General features: G+C 40.2%; 1 protein-coding gene across 1 annotated transcript; it reads left to right on the top strand.

The window, feature by feature from the left end:
- Positions 1-1,601: 1,601 nt before the first annotated feature.
- On the top strand, positions 1,602-19,224 carry PWP1 (PWP1 homolog, endonuclein). Its single transcript, XM_030263126.4, has 15 exons — positions 1,602-1,748; positions 1,836-1,894; positions 4,061-4,218; positions 4,676-4,761; positions 6,216-6,312; positions 7,838-7,948; positions 8,692-8,822; positions 9,386-9,456; positions 11,516-11,612; positions 12,503-12,564; positions 14,265-14,376; positions 15,698-15,788; positions 16,164-16,285; positions 16,727-16,832; positions 17,567-19,224. The coding sequence occupies exons 1-15, from the start codon at positions 1,683-1,685 to the stop codon at positions 17,680-17,682; spliced, it is 1,485 nt and encodes a 494-aa protein (XP_030118986.4). The 5' UTR covers positions 1,602-1,682; the 3' UTR covers positions 17,683-19,224.
- The last annotated feature ends 172 nt before the right edge of the window (positions 19,225-19,396 follow it).

Raw genomic sequence — 19,396 nt, 5'->3', positions numbered from 1 at the left:
AAAAATAGATTATATATTTGAAAATACTCAATATTTCAAAACTTTCTTACAAAGGCTGGTCTTACAAATTTAGATCCTGTAGCCTTTTTGAAATTTGGAGCATTTTGAACAGCAGATCATGGAACAACTGCAAGAATATGTCAACAGAATATACCATTTACAGTGTGCTTGGTTATGTATCTAACCTACACTTAAAAAAAAATCCTCAATAATATTATCTATTTAAATAAAAATTTTTATAGTCAGAAATATAAGTTAGGTTCTTTCTGTGGCTTTTGATAAGCTTCTTGAGGGCATGCTTGCTAATAAGGATGTTCTAATTATTTAACAGCTCCGTATCTGGAGTAGGAATCTCTGGTTTTTGTCTTTACTGCTCAGCACAGATGTGAGCCCAGACATTAGAGGGAGATGAACTGTGCCTTTTCTCACTGTGTTTAATAAATACATGCAGACAGTAAAGGAGAGCTGAGTTTTAGGAGTCCATCATTTATTTCAGCTCTGAAGAATATCCTTTAGGGTTCCAAATGCCTTTTCCTATGAACAATCCCCTTTTCAGTTTCCTTGCATTGCCTTTTTCTCCCAGCCTCTTCTCTCTGACCCTTATTCCAGGCTTGTATTGTCCCTTGTTTGCCCTCTTGTAAACATACAAACAAACAATTGACAGCTTCTGTTTGTGTCTTTCAAACACAAATTTGGCAGCTTTTACTTGTGTCTTTGAGCTATCTCTGAGGTATTTTATCTCTTCTGACAATCAGAAAACTTCCATAAATGCTTATTTGCAGTGATACAAGCATGCCAAAATGCAGGATTACAGGTAAGACTAGGACGTCCATGTCACAGGTTACTGCAAGGAAAAGCTGGAAGGATCCAACTTCTGCCTTGGTATGTTTATGTCTACATTAAGACAAAACACAGCGTACCGGTGAAATGAAGGGGGAAGTGAAGAGGTAGTAATATTCCTGTAGATTTTTATTTCTCTCTCATGCCAGAACCACAGAAGAATCAGGGTAACAAATAATGAAAACGCCACAGTGGTGTCGCGGATGGAATAACGAGGCCATTTTATCTGCCCAGCCGCAGTGTGGTTAACCGAGTTGAGAAACACTCGTTCTCCTTCCTCAGCTTCCCATCCCTGTACTTTGCACTGATTTAGGATTCTAGTGATGGAACAACAGTGATTCCACCGTGTTAGTAAGACAGTACTTTCTGTACATTCCAGCTGGCCTTCAATCCATTTCCTCTGATTTAATGAGTTAGCTCATGTAGGAGGGCAGAAAGCAGCCGCTCCTATGGAGACGCCAGAACCCCCACGACTCCCTGCACCTCCCTGTTCCCACTGACTCCGTGCGCTGGTTTCTTGGATAAAATGTAGGGACCAATATCAAAAAAGGCCTTTCTAAACTTCTCATTTCGGTGGATTGCCGCCGGGATGTCTCAGTGGCAGGGCAGTGAGGGAAGCCGTGACCCAGGGTGGGGAGCGGAGCACTCGAAGGTCGGACTCGCAGATCTCAGAGGGTTTATTCCAAGTTAATGGATGCCGGAATTCCGCACGAACCCCGCGCGCGGGGATGACGTCATGTAGCAGTCTCCGCCCCCTCCCCGTTCCGCGCCGCGGAGAGCGGCCTCTGCTCCCGTGACGTTAGGGCGCGCGCCGGGCCGGTGGCACGTGCGGCGGCGGCGCCATGAGCTGCCCCGTGCCCTGCGCCGCCTGGGTGCGGCGCGGCGTGGCCAAGGAGACGCCCGACAAGGTGGGGCCGGGGCCGGGGCCGGGACCGCGCTGAGGGACCCCCGCCCGCCCCCGCCACCCCCCTCACCCCTCTGTGTCCGCCTTGCAGGTGCAGCTCAACGAGGAGGAGCTGAAGGGTCTGATCGAGGAGGCGCAGGACAGGCTGGGGTGAGCCGGTGCGGCGGGAGGGACTCGCCGCCACTGCCGGGCTCTGCTCAGAAAGCCGGGGAGGGGAGGCGGCGGCACGGGCACGGGGAGGTGCAGGGCCGGCCCGGGGAGCAGCAAGGAGCAGCGGGACCGGCAGCAACCTGCACAATTGCCGCCGGAAACACCGTGCCACGGCAGCCTGGCGTCCGGGAGCGCCGGCGGGGGAACATGGCCCGGAGCGGGTCCTGCTGCCGGCGGGGAGGTGGCGAGGCGGCTGCGTCCCGGTGTGCTCGCTCCGCTGTCACTGCGGGCTGTGACGGGCTCCGCGGGGCCTGGCGCTCGCTGGAGCTCCTGTTCCCCCTGCAGTGAGAATTACGGCGCTGGGTTTGGAACAGCGGCTGCTTTGGGCGTGTGGCAAAGCGAGTCGGAGTCCCAAAGTGGCCGGGTAAAAGGATGGCGAGGGTGGGACTGGACGGTCTGGGTGTGGAGGGCACAGTGGAGATCAGAGTGACGGCGGGTTCGTGCATTGGTAAAAAAGGCAGTACATCACTCAGGGGTGTGTCTGGACACCGTGAAACTGGAGACATCACAACTCTTCCCTCAGCACTGAGAGCTCTTGGTTATGTAGTTGTGTTAAGTTTTGTTGCTCTACTCTTAAAAAAAAAAAAAGTATTTACAAAACTAATACAAGAAGTGACGTATTTAGGAAACACAATAGAAGACGAGAAAGAAATGTTTCTCTTTTGTCCAGACAGAATGCGGGATTAAGGCCTTATTCCATTTTCTGGCCATTTTCTGTTAGATGTGTTCATAGAGTTAGGCTTCTGACTGTTTCAGCTGTGTAGGGTGTGTGTGGTTCAACAGATGCAATAGGTAACAGAAAAAGTTTTTGTACTTGGTTGAATATTATCCACCCTGTTTCTGTTGGATCAGTCACACTACTGCTGAGTGTATTGTCCCAGGATGTATTTTATTCTGGTTTTTCTGGTTTTGGTTATTTAATGGTTCCAAAATAATCATAAACATTTGGAAGATTCTCACATCATGTTAATTTCTTAACTGATTGGTGTTTCTGTTTTCTGTGGAGTTATTTGTTTCCCCTTTCTGTGTGTAAACTTTTGTTTTTCGGAGTGATTTCCTTTCTCTTGCAATTTCAAAAGCATGGAAAGATTTGAGGTGCTGTTTTTTTATGCATTCTATAAAACTTCAGGATGGAAATATGAGGGCTATCTGAAACAGCTGATCTATTTTTAATTTGTTGTACTTTGCAGAATTTGTTGCAACATCTCACTTTTTTCCCTGTGCAAAGATTACAAATAAAATTTGGATTTAGTTATTTTATTTAATTATCTTGATACTTGTCTCTAGTTATGTTGTTAATGTGAAGTGTTTATTTTACTGAACAAATTAGGAAAATTAAGTTCCTGATATTTAATTTGGAAACTGTACCTGAGAACCACCTTGGCTCATTGTTGCTTGGGAATTTTGCATGCAGAAGGATAGAAATACAGTGTTTTGAGCAGGGATGAGTTTCTTTGGAGCACACTCTATTGTGACACCTTGGCTGTCTGTTATCTTCTCAGCCAATGTTTAATGTGCATTTCCTTCTGAATTCCTTGCATGCTGAACTTGATGACTCAAAGTTCTGAATTTTGTAGATGTTGCATGGTTTACTCCATGAGAAGAATCCACAGTGTGACCTTACCTAATGAATTCTATGTTATTTTTCCTCTGCTTAAGTATGGGAAGTGTGAGAAAATTAGGTCTTAAAAAGCTTGAAGAAATGTGGGAATTCTCACACATGACCATACCTCTGAGTAGGGAAAAGAAAGGAAGGAATGACATGGACACATGTGAATGCACAGAAGAGAGGTTGAGAGATTGTATCCACAAAAAACATGTAAGAGAAAGGGGCTTGGACACACAGTTTACCTTGCTGAGGAAAATTTATGTCACATTTTGTCATGAAAACTTTCAAGGAAAAACTTTCTCTGAAAACCTGAGAATTATAGATGCCTTATACTTTAGGAAAGGCTCTAGAAGGAGTGAATGGATTTCAAAGTTATTGGCATAAAGACTTGAAAGCCATGTGAGCAGCTGAGACTGTGTGCTGAAATCTCTCCAGCAGCCCCCTGGAAGTGCTTGTGTGTCTGCCACGGTTTCTCAGGGCTGTGTATCTTTCCACAGGGATGGTGCTGGTGGCAGTGATGAAGGCCAGACAGCAGGTGACACGAATGCGCCCGTGCCTGGCAGCAGCACTAAGTCTTCCCAAAACAATGAAGAGCTGTCTGATCATGAGCTGGATGAATATGATTTGGACAATTATGATGCAGAGGAATACACGGGTAAGAAGAATTTGTGTGTCAGATGTGCAGTGTAAGTGAAGAACCTTTGTGAAGAGCCTTTCCACTTCTTGTTGTACTTAAGACTTTAATAGCCTAAGTCTGCACTGTGTTAAGTTTCAGATACTGGAAATTCACAGTTTTTATGATTTGCTTGTCCCATCTTGGGAAGACATTTAGTGAGGGAAACAATTCAGTGTCCCCCTTGCTGACACTAAGACCAAGAGCATGTTGGAAAGGTTGTCACTCTGGGTGCTGTAGTGCTGGAGCAGAGCAGCAGCAGAAGTCCCTGAAAGCACTAAGCAGTTCATCTCACCGAGGTACTTAAGTTTGGAACTTGGAAGTTCATCTATCCCACTCCTGATACTTTGCTGTATAGGTAATACAGGTATTGGTACAGGAGTTTCTAACTTTGCCTGTTACAGACATGTATAAAAAGTGTTCTGAAATTCCCATCTAGGTGATTTAAAACTTGGAGACTCTTTGGCTACTCTGGCAGTATATGGGAGCAATGAAAACGATCCTTACATCACCCTAAAATCCACTGTGAGTACTTAAAGAATGTTAAATATCTTAAACAGCACAAACTTTAAAATCAGTTAAATTTTCCACTCTGCCTTGGGCCATGTAAGTGCTTTCAGTCCCTTTTCAAAGGTGGGCCAGAGTTTTGATAAGACGGTGCTCTTTGCTTTTAAGGTTGCTTTGTGCTGTCCCTTCTTTCTGTGAATTTTGCATCTAAGTAGGAGGTTAAAGTGAACAGGCACTTACTTAATCCATGCACTTCTGTACATGGATGGTTTTTCACCGGCCTAGCACAACACAGAAAACACTTGAAGAAATAACAAGTCTCAGGCCACAAGTGGCCAAAATTAGAAAATTTCACAAATAGCAAGACTCTTGCACCTTCCACCAGTTTGTGTAAGAAATCAGGCTCAGGTGGACTCTGGACTCAGGCAATGTGTCTAATATATCAATGTTCTTTGTATATATATATGTGTATGTGTGTATGTATATATAGTACTGTGTCGTTGGCTGCTTCTGCCTGTATTAGTTTCCACTGTCAGATGAGGGACATCTTTGCAGAAGCTGGGTTTGTAGACATACAGAAAATTAACACCTTTTTCTCAAGCTCTTCTTCCTATGCCCAAGTTCTTTGCCCAAATTCTGAAAGTACTTCAATATGCATTTTCTGTTGTCATTTGGTATTTACTGCTGGAACTGTTGAAGACTATGTATTGTGTAACCTTAAGTGAATTCAAAGAATTGCAGAACTTTATAGAATTCAAATACTGAAGTATGCTTGAAGTGAATAAAAAACCCACAACAACTTAAAAGCTTGCAATGAGAAGTCCACAAAGTCTTGTATGTGTTGAAGATGGGAAGGGTGCTACTCTGTGTAAGATTATTGACTTCTGTACAGTTCTTAATTTTTTGCAACAAAAATTCCTAAGTTCCTTCCATTCCTCAGTAACAGTGAAAATCAGATGAGAGGGTACAGCTGAATGCCTGGTAGCGCTGTAGGCAGTACTTCTTGGGAAATATTTTCCAGGAATTGGTCAGTGGAAGTATTTTCCTGGATGTGAGGAGCAGCTGCAAGCATTGTTACTGGGTAAAATGCTATTCTGTTATATAAGTGGTCAAGGCACAGGAGCACAAGGGAAAGCACCTTTCTTTGTGCACACCTGGTGATGATTTTCTTTTCAGCAATCGGCTGCATCAGGATAGCCTTGAAATATGGTTTTATATTTGATAATTAAACATCTCTACAAACCCACCTTCAGTCTAATGACTATTCACTCTCCCCGTAATTGAGTCTAGTTCTTGCTTTTCTCTGTTCAGCACCATAAAGTGGTTTTAGGTGGGTGAACATTAAAGTGTTGGATTTTGAGTATTTTCAGCTCTGGTTCAAATATTGCGGATTCCACCTTTTGAACACGTGTAGTTTCATGATTTATGTGCTTTGCTCAAACACCCTTTGTCTTCTCCTTTTTGCTGTTTAGGAGCAATATGAACAGGAGGACTTCTTGATAAAACCCAGTGACAATCTTGTCCTTTGTGGCAGAGTTGATAAAGACTGCTGTAGTTTGGAGGTCCATGGTGAGTAAAATAGGATTTGTTCTTTACAATGAACATAGGGAATGTCTTGCCTAGCATGTGCCATGTGGCTGTGTTGAAGAGGCAATGGGCTGGTTTTGAGAAGGATTTTTCTCCCCTTCTGCCTCGTGTTTTCTCCTTTTCTGCATCATGGTGCTTTAGCTACTTTTCAGTACTAGAGTATTTCCTGTGTAGTTACTATTATTTAAAGGATAGCTTGCTTCTTTCAGGCTGTATAGCAAGTCTTTTCCTTATGTTGTTCCTTAAAACTTGTAGGAAATACTATGACACTTTTATTCTCTGAACATAAGCTCTTCATTCCAGTCTTACTTTCCATATACTGCAAACATCCTCTAGTGGTTTGTTGTTTTACTTATATTTTTAAATTTAGCTTTCTCCTTGCTTCTTTAAGTGGGCTTTCCACTGCTAGAATTAGGAGAACCAGCACTTTTATCATCATGGTCTTAAAGAGATAATTCTTAATAGGGCCTGAATACTGCTTGTTCTAGAAATAGGTTTACTTTTGCAGTGTAAAAATTGTTCTGTTGCAGCCAATAAATACTATTGAACGTGCTGAAATTATCATCTTTGCTTACTGTGGTTCTTTTTGGGAATGTTTCTGGCCACTTGTGCTGTTGTCTGTGTTTCTGTAGGCAAAGTATTTCATTTTAAGCAACAACATGACCAAAATGCGTGAAGGCATCTCTTCAGATACCAGCATGTGGCATTTTCTGTGTCTGGAGGTGTTTACAAATTTTATTAACTGTAAGTTTATATCCAATATAAACTTACAGAACAATAGCAAAACTTCTGCGGTTTCTAAAATTGGGTAACCTTGTCTTAGTTGACTACTAAGGTAACTTAGTTAACTGGTGACTTCAGTTACTATCTGAACATCTGTCACATGCACTTAAAAATGGCATTGTGATTTTGTGTGTGTGATGTTATTAAATAATTAATAGGTTTTCTCTGCTGTCCAGTTGTTAAGTTATTTTATTATAAGGAGAAAAATAGCTGGCTACAGAGAATTTGTGTTTAGTATATGGCTGCTTTATCAAAACTTTTCCTGTATCTCATCATCTTCTAAAGGTAGAAGTCCTTCTGACTTCTTCACCTTCCTTTGATTTGTCTTTTTACCATCATTTCCTTTTCAATTTCATCTGGAATACTTTTTTTAATTGCTAATTCTGTAAACTGAATGTATCCTGATGTAGAAAGTGCTGGATATGGAGCGTGTATTATTAAGAGATCTTACAAATAAAGTAAAAGTATTGAACCTTGACTGAACTCATCACACGTTTATCTAAAGTACACAGGAGAATTTTTATTTTGTATAATTCTGTGAGGTACAACATTTGTAGAGGGTCTGGCCTCTGCAGTAAATCTCTGAAGACTGTGAATTTTCCTTCTAAATCTCCTTGAGAATTTAGTTTTTTCTACAGCAGCTGCCTTTTGTAGAAGTGATGTGCTCATAGTTGTTTGCTTTCCCTCTTCACTGATGTCTTGCATAACTTTAATTCTTTTTCAGTTTATAATCATGAAGAGGACTCATTTTATGTCCATCATGACATTATCTTGCCTGCTTACCCTCTGAGCCTGGAGTGGTTGAATTTTGATCCTAGTCCAGATGAATCAACAGGTAAATTACAAAGGATATTGTCAGTGTCCAGTTAAAGAATTTTTGCTTGAAAAGCATGTAAGTGTAATGTTGTCAGTAAATAATTTCTTCCTGCAGTACAAAGAAATAAAATCAGTGTTAGTATTGACTTGGGATAACCAAGATGTGTATGTCAGGTATTTTTGCTTGGTGATCCAGTCATCTCAGTGATGCTGCTGTAATAAATGCTTATAAATGCTTTGCAATAAAATACTGATTTTATTGCAAACAATTAAGTTATTGTCAGCAGATCAGAGCAATCTCTGAAATCGGCTTTCTTTTCTGTTTGCAAATGAAAGGTTGCTTTTGTTCAGTTAATTATATGTAAACCACATCAAAATTTGTTTATATTTTATATATTTATGTATTTAGTAACATTTTTCCTGTGTTTCTCAGAATTTTTTCTTCCATAGTACAGGGGATGTGGTTTAATTTTGGTTTGTTTTTCCTTTCAAAAACAAGCAAAACATGCAACTTTATACATGTTGTTTAAACAGTTACTTGTACTGAAGGGGAAGGAGGGTAAGTAATTTTTTTTTTTGGCAACATCTGCTATCAGCTGATATTTTTAAATTGCTCCTTCCCAGTTATAAACATAAGTACGTTCAAATAGAAGATTGTGGCATGTAAGTTTTACTTAACCAAAGAAAGAAGGAGCAGCTGAATGCCAAATATGCTGTTTTATAACTAAGTAAATGTGGTTGCATTTGGTTTTTTGTTTGTAGGAAATTATGTTGCAGTGGGTAACATGACCCCAGTCATTGACATTTGGGACCTTGATGTAGTAGAATCCTTGGAACCAGTCTTTTCTCTTGGAGGCAAGAAAGAGAAAAAGAAGAAAAAGAAAGGAAAGAAAGTAAGTGTTGCCAAATGGTTTAGCTGGTTGGATGGAGGAAATTTATAGCAGGGATAATGCCTTCTTCTTCCCCCCTACAGTATTTGAAACGCTAATTTTTCTATAAATAAGTAAAGCCTGGAATTAAGAGCAGAACAGGAGTGGGGTGGTGTCCCAGTAAACTTTGAATCTTAACTATTTAAAATTAGAAGTTGCAGGAAGTGGCAGTTGCAAGGACCCAAAGCTCAGTTAATTGGGAGGAGAGAGAGAGAACTGCCAGGAGAGTTTAGAAAGAAGCTGAAGAAGTTGCACATTAGCTGGAAATAATGAGGTTTCTTTTACTAGCCTGAAGGGAATAACCAGTTCTGTAAAGCCAGCAGCTGGAGCGATCTGCAATCTGGGGTAGGAGGTGCAGGTGGTGCTGAGATAGTTCTCTCAAAAGCTGTGTTGCAGCAAGTGAGAGTAATTTAATACAAAGTTGTTTGTGAAGGCTTTAGGGAATTCATACTAATGTGGAGTAATGCTTGATTTGCACTGAAGCTGTAATTTTCAAAAGTCTGTTTATGTTATGTGTGTGTACACAGGGTTTATCTTCAGAAGGGACTGAAGGACATACTGATGCTGTGCTTGATCTTTCATGGAATAAACAAAGCAGGTAAAGAATACTTGGATAACAATGAATGTTAGAAAATTGCAGTCTTCATTAGGCGAACAGTTTTCACACAAAATCCAAGAACTTGAAAGCACTGCTGAAATTGATGCATTCTTAAAAATACACTTTTTTTTTTTTAAACTAGAGCTCTTGACTTTTTTTTTTTTTTAATACTTGTATATTGCTGCAGGTCACTTTTGATTTGCAGGTTGTCTAGATGAGGGCAAGGCAAAGGTGTGTGTGAGCCATTTGATAAATTGTCTACATTTCACTTGTTCAAACTGGAGAAGCAGAAGGGCTGCCCTGAGCTATGCTGCTCTGCCAGTGGCCTGAAACACCATTTCAACAGAGACAAGTAGATTTATAGGAGAAAGTCCTTGCTATTCTGTTTTGGTTTTTTTTTCCTTCTGGCTTTTGCCCCAAAACTGTGAACAGGAAAGAGAGTGTAGGAGCCCTAATAGCTCAGTTATGGAAATGCCTCTGGCATCTAGGCAGAGAAGATTCCCTGTTGCCTGAATGAACTAGAAATGAAGTGCTGCTATTGAAGCAACACAAAGCTGGCCCATCTTGGGGCAGAGGTCAAGGACAATGTGCTGACTGAAGTAAAGATGCTGTTGGTTTTTTTATCACTTAGGCTGTTGTTAACAGTTCGTCTGTCAGCAGGGGTCTTGAAACTGCTTCAGTCAGACATGGGCTGATTTTTTTTTTCTGCTCATAAATGCCTCTGCCTTTGAACATGTTCAGAGACAACTCTGAATATTCTGATGAGCAGGTGTGAGCCTTCGCTTGTACTGTTTTCTTATCTAGATACTGATGAAGAAAACACCCACGCAGACCTCAGTATATGTATATAAATTGCACTCTTAATTTACAGTGTTTTTAAATTAGACACATATGCACAGAATGTGACAGTGGTCAGTTCATCATTCTTAGAAAAGAGGAGCTTTTGTGTACCTAGGAGTTATCTGGTGATAATATAGACAAGGGTGAAAAAAAATTATTGCTTCAGTAGTTAAGTGTGAAATGCATAATTCTGTAATGTACTGAGTTACAAATTCATTGATACTGGTAGGTCTTTCAGGAAATAAAAACAACCCTGAAGTGGGCAGCTTACGGACAAAACAAGGAACTCCTTGGAGCAGCTTGTATATAAAATGTTTTATTGTTGTTTTTTTCTTTTAAGCAAGGCATGTTGTGACAACTCTCTACAAATAACTTTCTGCCTGTAGGTCATAGTGGTGTTACTGTAAAATGTTCTTAAAGCCTTCACTATACATTTTCTTAACTTTCCCTTGTAACAGTGCTTGAGAAAACAGCATTTCCAGGAGAATGTTAATTCTTTCAGGCAGAAACACTTGATTAATATAAAAAGAGGAGGGGGAACAGTTTCAGTCAGAAATAACATGTTGAGGTAATAAATCTGATTTTAAGAGCAATGAAGCAGTTATAGGAAATGTAGTGTGTGTTTGACAGGCATTTGGGGATGTTTTGATTTGTTTTTTCTGATCAAACTTTTAAGCTGTGTTTATTGCTCCTAACACAATTGGTCAAATTTAAGTTGAAATGTGGGCTCTGTAAACTAACTGAAATTTTAGTGGTTACTTTCAGCAGTCTACAAAGGGTATAGCGTATCTTCAGTAGGAATATAAACAGATATTAGCAAAATATTTTACAAACAGGTTTATCAGGTTCTTGGCTGCATGCAAAGTAGCGCAGGTAATGTTTAAAAACACTATTCAGTGTCAAAGGAAAGAATGTGCTTCAAAGCCTTTATTACTTTGTTTTGTTTGAGAAATCTTTATCTAAATGGTGCTGTAAGTAATATCAGGGGAAATAGAAGCAGAACTGTCATTGTTATAAGTGTTCTACTAATGTACTTAATATAGCTCATTTATAATCTTTACTTAAAACTTAAAATTGCCTTCAGAGAGTTATCCCTCAGACTTGAGAGGAATCAAACAGTGTACTTGTTCTCAGAATTGGGCTTTGTGTGTATTTTGGATTTTCTACCATTATTTGTTTGTAGAAAGAATTTTGAAACTGATTTTTGATCCATTATCAGGAACGTTTTAGCAAGTGCCTCTGCTGACAACACAGTGATTTTGTGGGACATGGCTGTGGGTAAGCCAGCAGCCAGCCTGACACTACATACAGACAAGGTATGGATTATTTGCTGTGTTTCTTCCACTGTGGAATAGAGAGAAAAATGTAACTGCAGTTTTTCATTTGCTGCTTGGTAGTGAACCCTCAGAACAACAATCCTATAATTTTCTAAAATCTGTGCAGAATTGTTTTAATTTATGAATTAGTTGTTTTTGCAAACAGTACTGTATTTGCTTATTAAAATGTTATTTAACTGATCTTTTAGAAAGTTAAAAAAGCTTTGTAATAGTTTTTAAAATACCTTTTGTGTATTGGCCCTAATGGTGGGGAATATAATAATGCTGGTTTAAGCTACAAAAATAGATGTCTGAACATAGGTCAAACTGTAACTCTCTTAAGGGAATGAGTGTCAGTTACAGTTTGTTCTAGGTGAAAAGGTTTAAAATAAATTATACTAAAATACCATAGTGATGAGTACTTCAGAAATGAATTAATCTCATAGTAATTAAAATGTAAAAGCTAGTTATTAATAGCTGTAACCTTATTTTGCTGCTAACAAAGTCACTGCCCTTGACCAACTCCTGATTTTCATATTTTGTTAACATCTGCTTTTTTCCCCAAACTGGAAGCAGATATTCTTTTACCTCCAGCTTTTTTTTTTTCCCCCCTTTTTTTTCTTTTTAATATCTAGAGCAGAAAGGGGGCATGGGATTCTGTTCAGTCAAATTATATTGGGAAATATCTTGTTTTCACCTGGTGGGGGTGTTTGAATTAATACACATCTCTTGCATTAATTGCACTGATTTTGAGCAATCTGAGTATCAACAAGCTTAATAGGAGGGTTTTTGGGGGAGGACTTGTGTGCTGGCTTGGGGTTGGGATGGTCGTGCTTTGATCCAAGAAAGTTCGTGTATATGTGTGTTACATAAAATCTTCCATTATCTAGGTCCAGACATTGCAGTTTCACCCCTTTGAAACTCAGACCCTCGTTTCTGGATCATTTGATAAGTATGTCAGGACAATGTTTTCACATGTTCCATGTGGGGAGGATATTCCTTTTCAATTAAGCCTTGTGTTTTCATTGATTTTTCATATAACTGCCAATTTGAGTAACGCTGTTATTTTTTTCCAGCAAGGAAGCCAGGTTTGCATATGGCCAATATGTAGTTTTCCTTACCTCTTTTTCAGGGGTAGCAAATGCTTAAACCATCTGGACTGACATTTTCTGTGCCAGGTGTCTGCCTGTTCCAAACCAAATTTGTTTCTTAATTTGGCTTTATGGCGTTTTCTTCATTGGGAACATGTCACTGTTTATTCCTGTGAAAATTTGCCCAAATTTTGCCAGCCAGTAAGGCCAGGCACGAGGGACTTCGAAATCTCAGTTCTCTCCCTCCAGCCTCTAAAGGCACAGCCAAATTGTAATGGGCTGTCTCCTGTGATTGCAGCCTGGAGTTGCTCGGAAATGGTGGGTGTCTGCACACTTGGACTACTCTGTAGCTGCCGGTTCTTGTACATCCTGCCAGCCAAAATACTCCCTCTCTGTTCTCCCATCTCAATGGGGTAACTTTTAAATTTTGTTCTGCCACCATGACTTTCTTACATGGATATTTTTTATTCTGCTTTTAAGGCTTTGTCCTTACGTTAAAATAATTTATAGACTTGCCAATCTTTAGCCAAGCCTTCGAGTTCTGTGGCTTCTGTTATGTGCTTGCTGCATCTGCTGAAGTATTGGAGAAGGACCTTTTGCTGTTGTTAGGAAGCTGCTTCTGTCTTTTCCCTCTGTCTCGACTTCCTTTGATAAAAGGAAGCATTAAGTCCAAGCAGTGACCAGCTGCTGATCCCTTTTTAGCTGCCTCTTTGGTACCATGGACACCTCTAAACCACGGTGTTTTCCATAAACTAACGGACTCCTCCTGTGGAATTGTCCTGCAAAGCCATGAATTCAGTGAGCATTGGGAGATGCTTTCATAGCCTGAGAACCAGACCTAAAGAAACTGTTGTGTAAAATACCTGGTAAAGACCTGGGAAAGCTATAGAGTGGGAGTGGGTTACACAGAGGATGTTGATAGTGGTGAGGTGATGCTGGACTGACATGACCAGTCCTCCTTTGCATTTGCACCCAGGAGCTTTTTGAGTTGGAACAGATTCTGCAGCCACTCAGCTGAGCACGTGCCTGTAAAGAATCCCAGAGGACCCACTGACTGCCATCCACTCTTTCTCCTTTGTGGAGTAGTCTTTCTATAACTATTTGTTAAGATTGTTGGTTTTTTTGAATTTTTTTTTTTTTATTAAGCATATTTGAAAATATATGCATATGTATGACAAAATTAATTTCCTAATTAGTGCGTCATTACTTGACTTTACTGAAGTCTGTTCGTAATTAAGTGATATATTTGCATAATTATGGGCTGCTGTGTGATAAGTATCTTATGTATTGAGTAAATTCAAGCTCTGCTTAGTTTCAGTAGAGAGGCTGTTGGTAACCAAGATGAAACTTTGAAGCACATGGAAAAATCTCGTGCTTATCTGCAAGATTTTAATCTGTTACAGAATTAGAAGACTAAGTAGTGAAGTTGTTTACATTTAATTTTTAAATTATAGTTTACATGAAGCTTCTGTAGATGTCAGTGAGAAAGCAAACTATGTCATGAAGTGTTCTACGCAGATCTTTGTTTAAAAAATTTATTTCCTGTCCCTTTCTCCCCTAGATCAGCAGTGCTATATGACTGCAGAAATCCCCAGGACAGCCATCGAGTGTGGCGGTTTAGTGGTCAGGTTGAGAGAGTAATTTGGAATCATTTCTCACCTTGCCATTTCTTGGTGAGTACGTGTTTTTCTGTTTTGGTTAGTTGTTGCCATGTCATTTAGCCTGTGTTAACCTATTTAGTGTTCATAATGTTTCTGAATCATAATGGAGCTGATGGACATTTGGATGCTTTGTGGTGCTTATTATAAAAATGCAGTCTGGGGGAGGATGTTTTTAGGTAGTTTTTTCAGTAAGTATCTCTACACCAGCTACTTATTTGGTATCTTCACTGTAACAGTAGAAAAACTGTTGATGCTGGCGCTTTTTCACTCCAGAGGTGACAGCCTTGGGCATGTCGTTGCAGTGTTCACTGGCTGGGATATATTTTCCTTTGCACAGTTTCTGTTGTGTTTCATACAATGAAGCAACTGCAGCTGAGAAATAGCTAATTAGAACTGGGATCCTGAGTATTGATTCAGTGTTTCAAGTCAGCGCTAGAGGGCACTGTCCTCCTGGCTGGTATGGAGTGATCCACTCCTTTAGGTTGGAAAAGTCCTCTGAGATGGAGTTTAAATGTTAACCCAGCACTGCCAAGGCCACCACTAAACCATGTCCATAAGTGCCTCATCGACATGGCTTTTAAATAACTCCAGGGGTGGGGATTCCACCACTTCCCTGTGCAGCCTGTGCCAGTACTTGACAAGCCTTTCAGTAAAGACATTTTTGCTGATGTTCGAGCTAAACCACCCCTGGTGGAACTTGAGGCTATTTTCTGTTGTTCTATTGCTTATTCCCTGTAAGAAGAGACCACCTGGAGTATAAAGAAAAATATCTTAGTGTTTTTGAATTTTTTGTAATAAAACTTTGCAAGAATTTAAAACCAAATCTTCCCTATTATCTCAGTGGCTGTCTAGTTCTCTGTTGCTTTGTGTATACAGCCAACAGAAGTGGCTGCTCAGCTCTGTTTGGTTTATGATGTGAATCTCTCCTGGTGTAATCACACTTAGTTTTGCACAGGACTCCTATGCAGTCACTGATGGCTCCAAAAGCTGTGAACTGACAGTCGAGAGACTGAAGGCTCTGCATTTCATTGCCTGATCTGAGGGCCAGACTTACTGGGGCAACTCTCTTCAAAATACACTTTAAGAAATTTGCATGGGATTAAGACTTCCATGTCATCAGTGCAGCATAATTGAGGTTCATAGAATAGCTGGGGTACCAGCTGGGTAGAGCCTGACTTTGGGGGTGCAGGCTTGGGAACAGTGTAACATGTCCTAGGGAGAAGTGTCTGCCTCAGATCAGAGGGTTTTACCAGAGGGTGGGTGTTATTTCACTGGAAGTTTTTTTTCCAATGAGTGACTGTGGCTGTTTGTTTTTTAAATGTGGTTACCTTAGGCAAGCACAGATGATGGCTTTGTGTACTGTCTGGATGCTCGTGCTGATAAGCCGCTGTTTACTCTGAAAGCTCATGATGAAGAGGTGTCAGGTAAATTGCCTTTGTGTCCTGTTTGTCCCAGGTGGGCAAGGCATGTCTGGAAGATGCCTTTAATCCATAGCACTGAGGTGCTCCTTGTTTAACAAGTAAGTTGTGCATGCTAATCATGGTAGCTGGCATGTGAAACAAATCTCTGCTGAGGGGATTGGGAGGCAAAATAGGCCTGCATGATTCCCTTGGCTCTCACTACAGGGACCAGTGGCAACATGGAACTTTATTTAATGTTCTGCTCCTTTCTTCTGGAATGGAGTTTAGTGTGAGAAGAATATTGGGGTTGTTCTCATACTTCACTTCAAAATGTATCCTAATCACTGTGAAGTGGGGATTGCCTGTTGCTCTCACACTGCTGCACTCTTCATCTTCCAGGGCTACAACTAAGCAGTCAGATCAAAGGGTGCCTTGTGACATCATCTGCTGACAAATATGTGAAAATTTGGGATATCCTGGGAGACAGACCAAGTTTAGTCCATTCCAGGGATATGAAAATGGTATAGTAATATTTATTTATTGATTCTAGTAAGTTTTATGTATAAACTTTGCTTATTCTTTTTTTTGTCTTGTTTGAATCTTTTTCTACCTAAGGTCTCATAGGGAAAAAAATAGTCAAATATTCTGGGTAAATCATTCTCATTACAGTGCAGTATTCCACATGGAATTGGCAGACTGCTTCAAAGCCTCAGAGACCCAAATTCCAGATACAATGTTCTGAGTAGAACTAGGGGTGCTGCAGCTTGCATCTGCTACATTCAAGACAAAGACGTGATTAACTGTTTATAGTTAGCGGCTCTTGACTTTCATTTTATGTCTTTACGAAAGAAGTTTCAGAAACTTAATTGCATTTGCTAAAATTTGCTTGGTGAAAGTATTTTCAGATGACAAATTAATTTTAAGATTAAAAGTTTTCTTTTTTTTTTCTCCCACCGTGCCAGGGAGTTCTGTTCTGTGCAGCTTGCTGCCCTGACTTCCCATTTGTCTTTGCCTTTGGAGGAGAACGGGAAGGGCTGCGTGTTTGGGATATAAGCAAGATCTCAGCAGGTAATGTTCTCATTTATTTGAATGTTGTAGTTCTTCACTTGCTTGCAGGGTGTATTCGTATTCAGTAGTGTATTGTGATTCTGACAGAAAACCGTAGGTTAAGATTTTTAAATACTCCAAGACTGCATGTTGGTCACATTTTCAGCTTCAAAAAATGTGGGTTTTTTTCTGAATTGGAGAACTGCTTGACACAATTTATGTTCTTGCAGCTGATGTGTAATACTTTATTTCTTATAATACCTTTATTTCTTATTTCTTATTTTATACTTTTATTTCTTATAAAACAAAAAATGTTTTGTTTTTTCCTGATGGTCTTGATGTGATTTGATATCGTATTTTTTGAGTACTTATGGGAAGAAAAGCGAGGACTGGTTTTGATTGCTTGTAGCTACCTGCAACTAAACAGCATGATTTTTTGGGAGAAGGCTTTTAAGAGCCTATTGGGAACCAGAGACTAAAACCAGAAATAAATTATTTAAGCTTAATTATGTGGTCTTCAAACCTCATCAGTTTTACAGTACTTAGGTGCAGGAATTATGCAGAGGAAACCTCTAGATGCTCTGGAGGAAAAATAACAGGACTTGCAATTGACGTATCATAGGCAGGCAATTTTCTGACCTTTAGCTTCAGCTCTGTACTTGGGATAAGGGCAAAAGCTTTGAAACCACAGCAGGTTGCAATTTCCATTTCATGGTGCTCACCAGGCTGTCCTTGCAATTCCATTTGTGTTGCAGTGAATGAAGTTTTTGGAAACAGAGAGAGGCTCATCCTGGCTAGTGCCAACTCTGTGGCTTCCAGTTCCACAGCCAGCAGTAGCAGCAATGATTTGGAGACAGCAATGGAATCATGATGGACCAAACATCAAAAAATCAAAGTAATTAATGGGACTACAACTAATGTGTATTCTACAAATGCCCCTGTTCGGTGAGAGTTCATGGAAAGGGCTCTGGTGTCTTGCAATCTGCAGCCTTCTTCATCTCAGCCAAAGAAAGGTGGTGGTGTGGTTAAGCTCTAAGCTCCTGCCTCTATTACCAGCTCTGAAAGATTGAATCATTTGTTTTCACCTGAGATAATGATCCCTGAAACAGGGGCTACCATATTTAAAGCTGATACATAAAATGGAACAGTCACTAGAAAAGCATTCTGTGACCACAGAAGTTTGCTGAATATTGCAAGGACAGTTTTATCTTCTACCTTCTAAGGGAATAAGGAAAAACATTTCACAGAACAGTTGTGTAATAAATAAAAGATGAATTGAATTAAATTACAAGTGTAAATAGATAATTTATCCTTAATTTGAGGCTAGGTTTACAGATTTTGACAGATCTTCTGTGTAACTTTTTAAATCTTGAGTAATTCTCAGGAAATAAGTTGGTGTCTCCAGGTAGAATTCTGGAATGTATTTCTGACACTGCTATCACCAAAATCAAATCAGAAATAACTTAGCTCTATCCCACCAAGACTGGGGGTTTCTTTTTCCAGGTTCCACAGCACCTGAAATTTAGTCATGTTGCACATACTGGGTTTTTCTTCATACTCCAGATGTTATTTCAAGAGAATTTGAACTGAAATAATGAGCTTCTACTCAAGGAGGATGAGAGACTATCAGGGTACAAAGTGAGGGCTGGGATCCCAGCTGGTCACTGTTAGTGGTGAAAAACTCTCTGTATTATGTTCTTGACTCTGCTCAGGAATTTCTGCCTGACACCTGAAGGCACAGAGGAAAGTTTTAAGTATCAGTTTAACCACCAACTTAAGCCCCTTGTTTGCAGAATCAGGAACCTAATCAAGGGATGTGACTTAAAGAATTTCTTTGCCTTTATGATCTAACACCCACCTTAGGAACTTAACTGATGCTCTTACCCTCCATTAAGCACTTGCCCTCTGCACATACTGAAGGTGCCGGTAGAGTGTTCCTGCTGCAGAAATACCCTGGGTATTAAAGCTACTGCTGCCAAAGTAGCTGTAGGATCATACTCACAGCTGCCAAGCTCTTCCAACTCTAACGCATTGTAGTTCATCCTAGTGAGGTCAAGCAGGTAAATTGTGTCCCTACAAACTGCAGATGGGGAAAAGGCAGGTCTGTAATTTTCCTTCCTATCCCTTGAGGATAACTGTCTGCTTTAAAGTTACTTCAGCTGTTTGTAGTCTGGTGAAGGTGTTCAGCATGGCTCTGCAGGAACCAAGAATACTCTGGCTGTGTTGGGATTCTTGCCTCCATCCTGTCTCTGCCAAGCAGGAGAGAATGATGTGTGGACAACAAATGAACAATTGCTTTTGTGAAGCTTAAGAAGAGGTGTATGTACCAGAACTACTGCTGTTCAAGTGCTCTCTATTGAAAACTTGCAAGTTTTTCAAAGATTTAATTTTAAATAAATGCTTTGTGACAACATCTTTGAGGTAAGTGATTTCTTTTACCTCTACCCCTAGTAATATAATTGGCGCTTTAGCTCTCAAAGTTACTTTTCGTTTTTGGAAGAAATTGCATTACTGGAAGCAACAAATGTTTCCCTCGACTTACCAAGGTCCCAGCACCTGTCTCTCTGCAGCTTTTTGGTCACATA

This window comes from Taeniopygia guttata, chromosome 1A (genome assembly GCF_048771995.1).
Source record: "Taeniopygia guttata chromosome 1A, bTaeGut7.mat, whole genome shotgun sequence".
NCBI lineage: Eukaryota > Metazoa > Chordata > Aves > Passeriformes > Estrildidae > Taeniopygia > Taeniopygia guttata.
This window is presented reverse-complemented; position numbering and strand designations above follow the sequence as displayed.

Bases quoted from the DNA above. Each gene is read 5' to 3' on its own strand.
- PWP1 (XM_030263126.4), top strand. From the start codon at position 1,683: ATGAGCTGCCCCGTGCCCTGCGCCGCCTGGGTGCGGCGCGGCGTGGCC. The intron at 11,613-12,502 runs GTATGGATTATT...TCCATTATCTAG, and splicing joins TGACACTACATACAGACAAG to GTCCAGACATTGCAGTTTCA. The intron at 14,377-15,697 runs GTGAGTACGTGT...TGGTTACCTTAG, and splicing joins TCTCACCTTGCCATTTCTTG to GCAAGCACAGATGATGGCTT.